This window comes from Rissa tridactyla, chromosome W, assembly GCF_028500815.1.
Source record: "Rissa tridactyla isolate bRisTri1 chromosome W, bRisTri1.patW.cur.20221130, whole genome shotgun sequence".
In the NCBI taxonomy this organism is placed as follows: Eukaryota; Metazoa; Chordata; class Aves; order Charadriiformes; family Laridae; genus Rissa; species Rissa tridactyla.
Window position 1 is genome coordinate 8,126,683 of NC_071496.1, and position 14,154 is coordinate 8,140,836.

Sequence of the window (14,154 nt, forward strand, 5' to 3'; positions counted from 1 at the left end):
GCTGGGCCCAGAGAGTGGTGGTGAATGGAGTTAAATCCAGTTGGCGGCTGGTCACGAGTGGTGTTCCCCAGGGCTCAGTATTGGGGCCGATTCTGTTTAATGATCTGGATGAGGGGATTGAGTGCACCCTCAGTTAGTTTGCTGATGACACCAAGATAAGTGGGAGTGTAGACCTGCTTGAGGGTAGGTTGGCTCTGCAGAGGGATCTGGACAGGCTGGATTGATGGGCAGAGGCCAACGGTGTGAGGTTCAACAAGGCCAAGTCTCAGGTCCTGCACTTGAGTCACAAGAACCCCATGCAGCGCTACAGGTTTGGGGAAGAGTGGCTGGAAAGCTGCCCTGCAGAAAAGGACCTGGGGGTGTTGGTCAACAGCTGGATGAATATGAGCCGGCAGTGTTCACAGAATCACAGAATGATAGGGGTTGGAAGGGACCTCTGGAGATCATCTAGTCCAAGTTCCCTGCCAGAGCAGGTTCACCTAGAACAGGCTGGACAGGAACGCGTCCAGGCGGGTTTTGAATGTCTCCAGAGACGGAGACTCCACCACCTCTCCACGCAGCCTGTTCCAGTGCTCTGCTACCCTCAAAGTAAAGAAGTTCCTCCTCATGTTTAGGTGGAACTTCCTGTGTTCAACTTGGTGCCTGTTACCTCTTGTCCTGTCGCTGGGAACCACTGAAAAGAGCCTGGCCCCATCCTCCTGACACCCACCCTTTAAGTATTCATAAGCATTGATAAGATTCCCCCCTCAGCCGTCTTTTTTCCAGACTGAAGAGACACAAATCCCTCAGCCTTTCCTCATGAGAGAGATGTTCTAGTCCCTTCATCATCTTTATAGCCCTTTGCTGCACCCTCTCCAGTAGTTCCCTGTCCTCCTTGAACCAGGGAGCCCAGAGCTGCTCTCCAGCAGGTCAGCCCCTAACCAGTACCAGTGTGTGGGGCTACGTGCAGCACCCTACAGTTGCCCTTGTTGAATTTCATAAGGTTTCTCTCTGCCCAACTCTCCAGCCTGTCCAGGTCTCACTGAATGGCGGCACAGCCATCTGATGTGTCAGCCACCCCTCCCAGCTTTGTGTCATCAGCAAACTTGCTGAGGGTGCCCTCTATCCCCTCATCCAGGTCATTGGTGAATATATTGAAGAGGACTGGACCCAGTACTGACCCCTGGGGGACACCACTCGTCACTGACCTCCAACTAGACTCTGTGCCCCTAATCACGACCCTCTGAGCTCTGTCTTTCAGCCAGTTTTCAATCCCCCCCACTGTCCATTCATCTAGCCCACTCTTCCTAAGCTTCCCTATGAGGATGCTGTGGGAGATGGTGTCAAAAGCCTTGCTGAAGTCAAGGTAGACAACATCCACTGCCCTCCCCTCATCTATCCATCCAGTCATGCCATCATAGAAGGCTATCAGATTAGTCAGACATGATTTCCCCTTGGTGAATCCATGTTGCCTACTTCTGATAGCTTTCTTTTCCTCCACATGCCTTGAGATGATGCCCAGAATGAGCTGTTCCATCATCTTCCCAGGGATGGAGGTGAGGCTGACTGGCCTGTAGTTCCCTGGGTCCTCCTTCTTGCCCTTTTTGAAGGCTGGAGTGACATTGGCACCAGTCCTCAGGCACCTCGCCTGTTCTCCAGGACCTTTCAAAGATGATGGAGAGCAGCCCAGCAATGACTTCTGCCAGCTCCCTCCGCACTCTCAGGTGCATCCCATCAGAACCCATGGACTTGTGGATGTCTAATTGACTTAATTGATCTATCACTTGATCCTCCTCAACCAAGGGGAAGTCTTCCTTTATCCAGACTTTCCCTGTTACCTCCAAAGTCTGTGACTCCTGAGGGCTGGGCTGAGCAGTAAAGACCAAAGCAAAGAAGGCATTCAGTAACTCTGCCTTCTCCGCATCCTCCATCACCGTGGCTCCTGTCTCATTCAACAGCGGGACCACGTTTTCTCTAGATTTCCTTTTGCCTCTGAGATACTTGAAGAAACCCTTCCTGTTGAGCTTGACATCCCTGGCCAGGTTTAATTCCAAGGAGGCCTTGGCTTTCCTTGTTTCATCCCTGCATGCCCTGGTGGCATTCTTGTAATCCTCCCAAGGGGTCAGTCCCTTCTTCCACTTACTGTAAACTTCCTTCTTCCACTTGAGCTTTTTCAGAAGCTCCCTGCTCAACCATGCAGGTCTCCTGCGTCCCTTGGCCGATTTCTTGCTCTTAGGGATGCACCGATCCTGAGCTTGGAGGAAGTGGTCTTTGAATACCAACCAGCTCTCTTGAGCCCCTTTGCCTTCCAGAGCCCTAGCCCGTGGGATCTCTCCAAGCAGTTTCTTGAAGATGTCCAAGTTAGCCCTCCTGAAGTCCAAGGTTGTGATTTTACTTCTTGTTGTTTTGTGCATAGTACCCATGATCCTGAACTGTATCTTCTCTTGATCACTACAGCCAAGGCTGCCCCCAACCCTCATGTCCTCCACCAGTCCCTCTGTGTTTGTCAGTACCAGGTCCAGTAGTACACATCTCCTTGTTGGCTCCTGTACCACCTGTGTCAAAAAGTTATCATCAATGCACTGGAGGAGCCTCCTGGCCTGTGCATGCCTGGCTGTGTGGTCTTCCCAGCAGATATTGGGGTGATTGAAGTCCCCCATGAGAACCAAGGCCTGTGACTTTGAGGCTACCTTCAGCTGTCTGTAGAAAGCCTCATCAGCTTCCCCATCCTGATCAGGTGGCCTGTAAGAAACACCCACAACAGTGTCTCCCATATTAGCCTGCCCCTTAATCCTTACCCATAAGCTCTCGACCCTCTCTTCATCTGCCCCTAGTGAGAGCTCGATGCATTCCAGGTGCTCTCTCACATAGAGAGCAACTCCACCACCTCGCCTCGCTGGCCTGTCTTTCCTGAAAAGGACATAGCCATCCATGACAGCATTCCAGTCATGTGAGCTGTCCCACCATGTCTCTGTAATTGCAATGAGATCGTGGCCCTGCGACCGCACACAGATCTCCAGCTCTTCCTGCTTATTCCCCATGCTGCGTGCATTGGTGTATAAGCGTTTCAGAGAGGGAGTTGTGTGTGTAGTTTTCACCCTTGAGGGTTTCCAGGTGGCCAGGAAGGCCAACAGCATCCTGGCTTGTATCAGGAATAGTATGGCCAGCAGGACTAGGGATGTGATTGTCCCCCTGTACTCGTTATTGGTGAGGCCGCACCTCGAATACTATGTTCATTTTTGGGCTCCTCACTACAAGAAAGACATTGAGGTGCTGGAGCGTGTCCAGAGAAGAGCAATGAAGCTGCTGAAGCGTCTTATGAGGAGTGGCTGAGGGAACTGGGGTTGTTTAGTTTGGAGAAAAGGAGACTCAGGGGAGACCTTATTGCTCTCTACAACTACCTAAAAGGAGGTTATAGTGAGATTGGTGTCAGTCTCTTCTCCCAAGTAACAGGCGAGAATCATAGAACCATAGGGTTGGAAGGGACCTCTGGAGATCATCTAGTCCAACCCCCCTGCCAGAGCAGGGTCACCTAGAGCAGGTTGCACAGGAACGTGTCCAGGCGGGTTTTGAATGTCTCCAGAGATGGAGACTCCACCACCTCTCTGGGCAGCCTGTTCCAGTGCTCTGCCACCCTCAAAGTAAAGAAGTTCCTCCTCACGTTTAGGTGGAACTTCCTATGCTCAAGTTTGTGCCCATGACCTCTTGTCCTGTCCCTGGGCACCACTGAAAAGAGATTGGCCTCATCCTCCTGACACCCACCCTTTCAGTATTTATGAGTGTTGATAAGGTCCCCCCTCAGTCGTCCTTTTTCCAGACTGAAGAGACCCAAATCCCTCAGCCTTTCTTCATAAGAGAGGTGTTCCAGTCCCCTAGTCATCTTGGTAGCCTCTTGAAGAGGTCCAACTTAGCCCCCCTGAAGTCCAAGGTTGTAATTTTACTTCTTGTTGTTTTGTGCATAGTACCCATGATCCTGAACTCTATCTTTTCATGATCACTACAACCTAGAGAAGACCAAGAGGAAATGGCCTCAAGTTGCGCCAGGGGGGTTTAGGATTTCTTCATGGAAAGGATTGTCAAGCACTGGAACAGGCTGCTCGGGGGAGTGGTTATCACCATCCCTGGAGTTGTTTAAAAGACGCTTGGGGACATGGTTTAGCAGTAGACTTGACAGGGTTATGTTAACAGTTAGACTTGATGATCTTAAAGGTCCTTTACAACCAAAATGGTTCTATGATTTTCTGATTTTGCATCTAACTTTTTCTGCTAATGAGAATGCTTTCATTGTGGCTTGCAAGGGCCTTAAATAATGTGGAAATTAAAGGAAAACTCTTTTGACTTCCTTCCTGGACAGACACAACGTTACTTCTTAGTAATTGCTTATGGAGGACTGGATTTCTTGAAGATGTGCATACTTGTCAGTGGATTATAGTTATGTAAAGAAATCATAATTGAACATATTAAATTTGTGTAATGGTAGATGCAGAGATTTTGCTTTGAATTTGGAGAGTATTTCAGGCAGACCTAAGACTGATCAAGAGTTCAAGTGAGAACTTCTTTCTTTAGGTTATTCTCCACCTGACTGTTGTTATTGACATCTTCAAAACTTTAAACAAAATGACAACATTACTTGATTTGACTTGCCAAGTAATGATAACAGTAATATTTTTCACATCTCATAACCAAGTTCTTTATTTGAGAGAGGTTTGTCCTCTCATCTAGTATTCAGTGTTTTTGTTTAAAATAATAAATCCATTCTCCCAGAAAAGTTGTTGGCCCTTGAAATGCAGTGCTGTGGAAGTGGAGCGACTTTTATTTTCCATTGTTTAGAAGGTGGTGGGTATTTAAAACCTACAGTGTAGGTGAAGTTATAAAATTGTTTCAAATATATATGCCTAGGGTGGATTCCTGGTTTATAAAGTTACTTAATTCTATGTAAAAGCTATGTTTGTAAATCAATACATTTATAGTTACAGAGCATAAAAATAATGCTGAGACAGGCTGAGAGAGTTGGGGTTGTTCAGCCTGGAGAAGAGAAGGCTCCGGGGAGACCTTATAGCAGCCTTCCAGTACCTGAAGGGGGCCTACAGGAAGGATGGGGAGGGACTTTGTAAAACGGCATGTAGTGATAGGACAAAGGGTGATGGCTTCAAACTGGAAGAGGGTAGATTTAGATTAGATATTGGGAAGAAATTTTTCACTCTGAGGGTGGTAAGACACTGGCCCAGGTTGCCCAGAGAAGCTGTGGATGCCCCATCCCTGGAGGTGTTCAAGGCCAGGCTGGATGGGGCTTTGAGCAGCCTGGTCTGGTGGGAGGTGTTCCTGCCCAGGGCAGGGGGGTTGGAACTAGATGATCTTTCAGGTCCCTTCCAACCTATGACATTCTATGAGTTAGGAAGACTGAAATATACTTTTTAATGTTGTTTTTATGTTCTTATGATGGCATTCTGGTTTTGGAGCTCAAATAAAATCAGTTGATTAAAATGAATTTTAACAAATCCCCCCTTGTTCTGAAAAGTACCATTTCTGTTCTAACTAGTGTAGGTCACAATAGAAAGTATTTTTAATGGCCCTCAGTCAGTCATCATGGGTGTACTGAGAATCTTGGTGTTGTGACACAGTAACTTTTAGTTTTAAAATACTTTATATTTGGAAGTTTTATATATCTTTTTTTGCTTATATTTCTGTTGGGATGTTAATAGTTTTGAAGGCCTAGAATAGATCTGTGTGTAAACTGTAACTCTTGGTGCAAAGGAACTTTGAACATCCTTACTTCTTGCCAAAATCAGGGCTTCTGTTCTGGTTTCAGTAGGGATAGAGTTTTTTTTCTTCACAGCCGCTAGTATGGGGCAATGTTTTGGATTTGTGCTGGAAACAGCATTGATAACACAGGGATGTTTTAGCTACTGCTGAGCAGCACTTACACAGAGTCAAGGCCTTTTCTGCTGCTCACCCCACCCCACCAGCGAGCAGGCTGGGGGTGCACAAGAGGTTGGGAGGGGACACAGCCGGGACAGCTGACCCCAACTGACCAAAGGGATATTCCAGACCATATGACGTCATGCTCAGCATATAAAGCTGGGGGAAGGAGAAGGAAGGGGGGACGTTCGGAGCGATGGCGTTTGTCTTCCCAAGTCACTGTTATGCGTGATGGAGCCCTGCTTCCCTGGAGATGGCTGAACACCTGCCTGCCGATGGGAAGCAGGGAATGAATGCCTTGTTTTGCTTTGCTTGCGTGCACGGCTTTTGCTTTACTTATTAAACCGTCTTTATCTCAACCCACGAGTTTTCTCACTTTCACCCTTCCGATTCTCTTCCCCCATCCCACTGTGAGGGGAGTGAGGAAGTGACTGTGTGGGGCTTAACTGCCTACTGAGGCTAAACAGCATCAGCTTCATACAAAACAAAAAAAACCCAAGTGGCTAAAATGCTAATTAAAAGTAGCTTCATGTGTTGATTAGGATTGCTGTAAACTGTAAATTTAAATTTTCTTATACTATAAACTAATCCTATCTGTGCAGAACATTCAGATCTCACTTTCAGCATGTTTCAGAAGTAATACCAAGTTATTTATGCCCTTGGTTGAAGAACTAAACATGAGCCTGCTCCAGTATAACTGAAAGATCTAGGCTATTTTTTTTCTACTCCTCCCCTTCTAATTTAGAGGAATTTGCAGGCAAAAAGAGCTCAGTGAAGAGAACTCAAACTGTTGCTTAAACTTAAATTAATTAATTAATTAATTGATTAATGACTGTTTAGGTCAGTTCTGGTGGCTTTTTTTCTTATGGTTCACACTATATAACACTTACCTGTTTACATTGTTTAAAGCCTTTTTTCTCCTCCCTCTTTAATCTTTTAATAGATTAATAGAACAGATGGTATCTGAAGGGAGTACAATATTTTGTACAAAAATAAAACACTATTTTTGTGGGAGTAGGGGGCAACGGATTTACTGTGTAGTCCCTACCTCATTTCTAGGTCTTACTGTGTTGAAAGCTGGGTTGTCATTTATTTCATACAGTAATAGTGCTGCAGCAACCCTGTCAGTATAATCAGAATGTCCGAATGTCTTTAGTTGACTAATCTCTTTCATGAGTCTCCTATATCCCATGAGTTCAGATCTGTTCCTTGCTTATATCTATACAAAACTTTTTTAAAATGTAGAATTTGCAATACTGATATTCTGATTTTGAATAAATAGAAATAGTGAACTCTGAAATGAAAAGACTTTGCTACATGAATTGATGGGTGTATGTGGAAGAAGAGATAAGGAAATAAAGATTAATATCTCTCACTATAAGCTTTGATCTTGTTGCATTGTTCTGGAAATCTGCTTTATCCTATGATCTGATTGAAGTTTGAATGTTGTTATTTTCTGTTGCAGATGAACCAACACGTTCCTTGAGCGGTCTCATCTTGAAGAATAATGTAAAAGCATATTTTCACAACTTTCCAAATGGGGTAACTGACTTCATTAAAAGTGAATGTCTGAACAACATTGGTGATTCCTCCCCCTTAATTAGAGCTACTGTAGGTAAGTTTATTCTTATTGCTGTCTTCTGCACACTAAAAATGTTACTGATGGGAGAGCTATTAAACACGTAAAACTGTTTGTTTCTGATAACTGTCAGAACTGCACCATGTTTTGATGTTGATATTAATCTTCAGTGTGAATATATGAAAGTCACGCTTATTTTTGCTTTATATTCTTTTAAAACTGATTTAGCAGTTCAGTTCATATCTCTTAAAATGTGACTGAACATAAATTTACTTGAATCTACTAAAATTCAGCTCGCTCCCAATTTTTATACCTAAAACCATGAACAAGGTAAAAGTCTGACTTCAGAACTTTCAGTACTCCACTTGCATAAAACAATAAAACACTTCTGTTAGCTGATTTCCTCCCTGCCCCCCCATATGCGCACCTCTTCAGGGAATCATTATACCATGAGTGACACACATTAACATAATGAGTTTCTGTTTTCTAAATACCTTCTGTCAGAAAACAGTAGATAAAGTGTGGTGGTCAGAGTATCAGCTAGAAGTGGTTTTGTTGCATGGATTTCTGATTTCCTAAATACCGTGTTTTAGTACACCTCTTCCATAACATGCATATTTGCATTATTTTCACTTATTTCTAGGTAATATTGCTTTTCTGTCTGCTCTTTGAGAGTATGATTTCCCCCAATTACTACAATTGTAGTAATTTTCCTCGTCCACTCTAAAAACTAAAAAAAAGTAAAATAAATGTATATTTAAGTACAGTAGAAAAAAACAGGGGTGGGTGCAAGTTCAGAAAGGAATTCAGCTTGTATCAGCTGATTTCTGTTATAAAATAATTACCAGTTATTGCTCCTTTAGAATCCTTTGCTTTTTGTATAGGATTCCTTCTCCAGACATCTGGGTTAAGGACTTTGGACTAGAGAAAAATGTCCATCTCTTTGCTTTTTCCTGCTGTCTCATCCCTTGTGAAGCTGCTTTACTGGGAATTTTATTAATGCCCCATTTCCTTAATGACAGTAGAAACAAGTCTTTGAGTGGCAGGTACTTTCATGATTTCAGGTTGTAGAAGAGTTGTGCTTGTTTGTTCATAGTTGTTGTCAGTGGAGTACAATGGAGCTGACTAAAGAATATAAGAATATATTACAGCTCTGTTTGGATTGCTGTCTTAAGGTGGTATGGTGATGGTGGCAGCTGGGGGAGGGTGCAGGCTGTTGTTTGGTTTTGAGCAGTTTATTCTTTGATTTCTCCTAGTAGGAAACACTTGTGGATTAGTAGCTCAATTATTGTTGAGCTTTAAGTGGTCCTTGCAGGGATTATTCAAGCATATGTGAACTCTGAAGATGTGTACCAACTGACAAACTGTATGCTTACATAATAAGAGTTGCCATTTAGTGTGTGTTTTGCACCCTCCTGTGTGAAGTAATTATATGTTGGATCCTTGTAGGCCTCTGTCTTAATAGTGAGGTTGGTCCAGTACTCACTGGTGTCTTGATATTAGCTAGGTGTAAATATATTGCTACCTGCCTAGGCTGCCTTGTTAGCATATGAGTTGGCATGTGCTAGTCATAGGTGCTCTTTGAGATGCATACATGTTTTTGCTGTTCAAGCACTATCAATTTAATGAACCAACCGCAAATAAGATCTCTGGAATTCTGAGAGGAAGATGAGGAAGTACATCAAAATAGCATCAGGGAAGAAGTAACACAGACTTTGTGGTCTCTGTCATCTGGTGCTAACCAGACAAAAGCTGATACCATTTGACCAAGATGGAGATGAGCTGATTAATCCCATTCTCAGAAGTCACCTCACTGAGGACAATGAAGATGGCAATAAAGTCTATTTTAGAACTATGATTTGAGACCGAATGATAACTACACATTGCTGTGTCCTTAGCTTTTCCCTGTTTAAACCCCCAAATGAGTAACAGTGTGGAACTTCTCTGTGTTGTGTGGTACAGGTTTTAAAAATCCTTGTGCCAACATTAAAATATGGGGGACCCACAAACTTAGCAGGAAATAAATACATCTATTTAGGAGGTGTCTATGACTGTTCTTAAATCTTTCTGGGGATTCTAGTCTAGGCAGGACCTTAGTGTAGCTCCCTGCTTAAAAGTAAGCGGGAGAAATAGTTCGGATGTTTAAGAGTCATGGTAGGACTGGAAAGCTTCATTGCAGAAGGAAAGTGAAAGTTAATGATTGCCCTATGAGGGGGGCATTTTGTCATGAAGTTCAACTTTTTAGAACTGAGGAGTTCAGAAATCAACTTTAGGAGCTACAGAGGCAAACCACTACCCCAAAACCCCCAACCTTTCCCCTGTCCTGTTATTGGTATGAAAGTACTGAAGCATAGTTGCTTTTTCTTTATGTTCAAATTTTTTATTGTTGAGTTGATACTATAAACTGGGGTTGCATGTAATTGGAATAGTGACATAAAAGATGCTGTCATGATAATTACAATTCTGTTTTTAACAATTTCTGACATCCCTCTGGAGTCTGTTCTCTCATGTGTTTACTGCTCAATTAGCTCGACTGCTGTACTTGTTAGATTTCACATTTGTCAAGTGAAATATTGACAGATTCTGTAATACTGATTTGTAGTTAAGTTCATTATAAATCAAAGACCACCTTTATAAAGATTTTAAGTTTCCAGTTTCTAACCTCGCAGCTTAGTATGTTGCTCAGAAAGCTGTCAAAAAGCTGCAAGCTACTAAATTGATTATTTCTTTACTTTGATTATTCTTCTGATGTTCTTGTTTCTTTGTGCTGCAGAGGTAGCCACAAAGGCAGATCTCTGGTGTCTTCTGTCCCCTGTTGGCCAACTAAAGCAGCAGGCGGGTGGGAAATACTTTATATTTGAAAGGAGATGAAGCTCATTAGAAGTCCATATAGATTTCTTTTAACGTGAACATAGTGCCTAAAACTTTATTTTATATGGCTGTTTCCTCAGTGTTCTTAAAACCCTTTGCAAAGCTTCAAACCTATTGCCTCTTTAAGTTCTTGATAGTCTGATATTTATTTATTTATTTTTGTCCCCACCAAAGTGTCTCTTCATTGTTTAAAAAAACAAACAAAAAAACAACCCACCTAGCACAACATTAAATGGCCTCTCTGCAGACCTTTACAGAAAGCTTGTAATGACATGTATGGTCTGAACTGCATATGTCTCTGTTGCAAGGGGACAATGGCCTCAAGTTGCTTCTTGCCTAGGAGTGTTTCCTCCTGGATTATCCTGTTGCTGTCTAGGATAAGCCTTTTTGAAGAACGCTTAAAGTAGTTTTCAAATAGTCTTTCCTTTAACTGTGAAAGCTTGCACATAGTACAAGTACAGACAGACCATTTGTCATCTTCTGAATTTTTCTTTTTCTTTGGAATAAATGGTGATTAGCTCAATGAAAAAGCTTAGGAAAGCTTTTATTCATCACTTGTCACTTGGGAGATTACTAGTTGAGGCAAAATAGACTCATAGTCAGTCCTAGTTTATAAGCAGCCTTCCCCATTCCTGTCACCTAATTTGTTTTTTCTGGGGTTTCTGTATGTGCTGGAAATGGAATTACTGACTCTTTGGGCCATCCTATCTGTTTGCTGGATCTGAATCAGCCAACCCCTATGGCTGATCACTGGATGACCTGCCATAGTGTGTAAGCTCTTAGTAGGTATCTCAGTCTTAAAATGTGTCCTTAATGTTTTGTGTAAACATAGTAAAGTTGTGAACACATAATTTACCATTGGGTTATAAGTTTATTGAATGACAGCTTCCCATGTTCATGCTTTCATAAAGAGGAGGTGACTTTGAGGTGGATACTCTGTATACTGGAGGTCAAGATTTGTACATTTTTTAGTAAACTTAGAACCTGCCCTGGAGTGTTTAGGCATTATTTCCTTAACTGGAATTACTTTGTGCTTGACTTCTCACATTTGAGCCCTTTGTGGTAGCAGGAAGAAACAACCTGCCTTTGCATTTCAAAGCCCTTGAAATACCATTTGTAATTAAATGTGCTTCCTCTTTTATACTTGCCAGCTCAATAAAAAAAGAAATTACTTAACTCCTTAGATCTTTGAGAGAAGTAAAATGAGAAAAATTGGTGTCAAACCTGTGAAGATATATGAAATCTCATTTCTTTTATTCCTCTGATTCACTTAGGCATTCTGATAACAACCATTGCTTCAAAAGGGGAATTACAGAATTGGCCTGAACTCTTACCAAAGCTTTGCAGCCTGTTGGATTCTGAAGATTACAATACCTGTGAGGTAAGGAGATTTATTTTGAAATGGATTATCATCTAAATTTTATTATTTTTGTCTCTCTTCATAGGTACTATATATATGTATAGTATTTTGTGTGTGCGTATATGCATGTATATAATCTCTTTAGAGAACAGTCTCTCAAATCTGATACTTTTTATTCTACCTGCATTCCGTGTTCTTAGTGTTCATTCAAAGTAATTTGTTTTCTTTGCATCAAAGCAGAATAAGACTGTAGATGGGTAGTCATAGCATCTAGCGTGGAAAAAGTAACGTTCCTCAGGGGTCAGTACTGGGACTGGTGCTGTTTAACATCTTTATTGGCGACATGGACAGTGGGATTGAGTGCACCCTCAGCAAGTTTGCCAATGACACCAAGCTGTGTGGCGTGGTTGACACGCTAGAGGGAAGGGATGCCATCCAGAGGGACCTGGACAGGCTGGAGAGGTGGGCCTGTGTGAACCTCATGAAGTTCAACCAGGCCAAGTGCAGACCTCATAGACTGTTTCCTCTCCACTGTATCCACTCCATCATTAATTTGACCCTCAATTTTCTCTTGATTAACGGTAGTGTTGTTCATTTGTCTTATAACTTAATCTGGAAACGTGATCTGTCATTGCTGTATCAGGTTAGTGTGAAATCAACTTTTTTTGCTCAGTGTTTATGAAGGAAAACAAATAAATACCAGCTCAACTGTTTTAAGCTATGAGGAAAAAAAAGTTTTGTCTGATTTTTAAAAAAGTAAAAATCTGTGATCACACAATTTTAATTATTTGATGCTGTCTCCATAAGTGTTTGAAGCATTTTGTATAAAATAATCCTTAGAGATATGACAGTTGTCCAAGATGTTATGCTGTTATGTGGTGGTTTAGTGCTGCTTTCTTAAGAAAAAGAAAAAAAAAAAACAAAACCAAACTTGAAAATGAAACTCATATTGACCATCATGTCCAGAGTTCTGTTTTGCCCTATAACAAACCATTAAAGGAAATAAAATTGTATATGAAATTAAATTGAATGCCTCTGGAACTTGTCATTTATTTTTCAAAGAAGATATTTCTTTTAAGCATTTTTAAAAATATGATTGAGCAAATGAGCATTGAATGCTAAAATTAAAATTACCACTTATCTATGATAGAGTCATTCAGCTTGAAGGTTTACAGATGACAGTATAAAGTGCTTAAATAAAAAGCCTTTAAGGATGTTTTACTTGAACTCCATATTTAGTTAGCTATATTTACTTTGTTAATTAGCTACATTTACTGTGGTGGTGTGCTAAAATTACCTGTTCTGTACAAAACCTAAAATGTTGCTTGCTTCAAAATGTAAAAGAACAGATATTTATTTATTTATTTTTAAACAGGGTGCATTTGGTGCTCTTCAGAAGATATGTGAAGATTCTGCTGAAATTTTAGATAGTGATGTATTAGACCAACCACTCAATATCATGATACCTAAATTCTTGCAGTTCTTCAAGCACAGCAGTCCAAAAATAAGGTAGGTTTAGGTGTACTGAAGTTACCTGTAAAAAATTGATTTACGTGAGCAGTGAGGTTGATATTTTGTAGATCAGTTTAAAATATGCTTAGTTTTTTTTAAATGATCCTGCATGTGCAGATGTAAGAAAAGGCAGAGATTTCATGCATCAGTAATTTCCACGCTTTTCTGCTTAGTTAATAGATCAGCCTCACCTCTTTATACATCTTCTAAATATAGAATCTGTCTGATTTTGATTTTCAACCTTTTTCTTTTAAGATTTTGCGTATTTGTCACGTGCGTAGTGATTAACTTCACTATTAAGAGAGAAGTAGTGAAATATTTGTTAATATAAACCAGTGATTTAACAAAGTTAGTAGTGAAATATTTGTTAATATAAACCAGTGATTTAACAAAGTTAGTAGTGAATGCAACAGTGTTTTACGAGATTCAATGCCAGGGTACACTTGATTATTTACTGCACAGAGGCCAGGGTCAGACAAGCTGTCAGGGAGACCCTCCCGTTGAGTCATGAGGTTCAGAAAGGACCCCCTGGCCTTCTAAATTCCTTCTCAGAGAGGAGTCTAGGTGCGGCTGGATCCAGTCCTAGTCCCAGACTTGGTCAACGGTTTATGTCTAAAGGATTATATATGCACAGTCAATCCTTATCTCACTCAGCTAAGATTTCAAAGTTTAGCATGCTCTCAGTCACTTACCGAGAATCTGCTGCGGCAAGGAATCTCTCAGCCTCGAGGAGTAGAACCTTAAGCGAGCATCCCCACTCAAGAGGGGATCCTGGCATGCAGCCTGCTGCCGTGCAGGAGAGCTCAAAGGGCTCTTGGGCTGTCCGCTATTTATGGAGTAAGATAATTGACCTATAGTCATATTCCCATGGGAACAAGATACCTAGGCCCCCACTCCAGACAGTGTTTTGGCTGTGTTGCCAGCCATCCCCCAA

At 41.7% G+C, this 14,154-nt stretch overlaps 1 protein-coding gene across 8 annotated transcripts in view; it reads left to right on the forward strand.

Annotated features, from left to right (window-relative positions):
• The window catches only part of LOC128902131 (transportin-1-like), an 88,938-nt gene that overhangs the window by 33,386 nt on the left and 41,398 nt on the right, over positions 1–14,154 (forward strand). For all 8 annotated transcript variants that reach the window (XR_008463641.1, XM_054184542.1, XM_054184544.1 and 5 more), the window contains 3 exons: positions 7,364–7,513; positions 11,623–11,729; positions 13,084–13,217. Coding sequence is in view for 7 of the 8 variants with exons in the window: in XM_054184542.1 (XP_054040517.1) it covers positions 7,364–7,513; positions 11,623–11,729; positions 13,084–13,217 (391 nt within the window). In the remaining variant the exon portion in view is untranslated. The remainder of the gene's footprint in view (positions 1–7,363; positions 7,514–11,622; positions 11,730–13,083; positions 13,218–14,154) is intronic.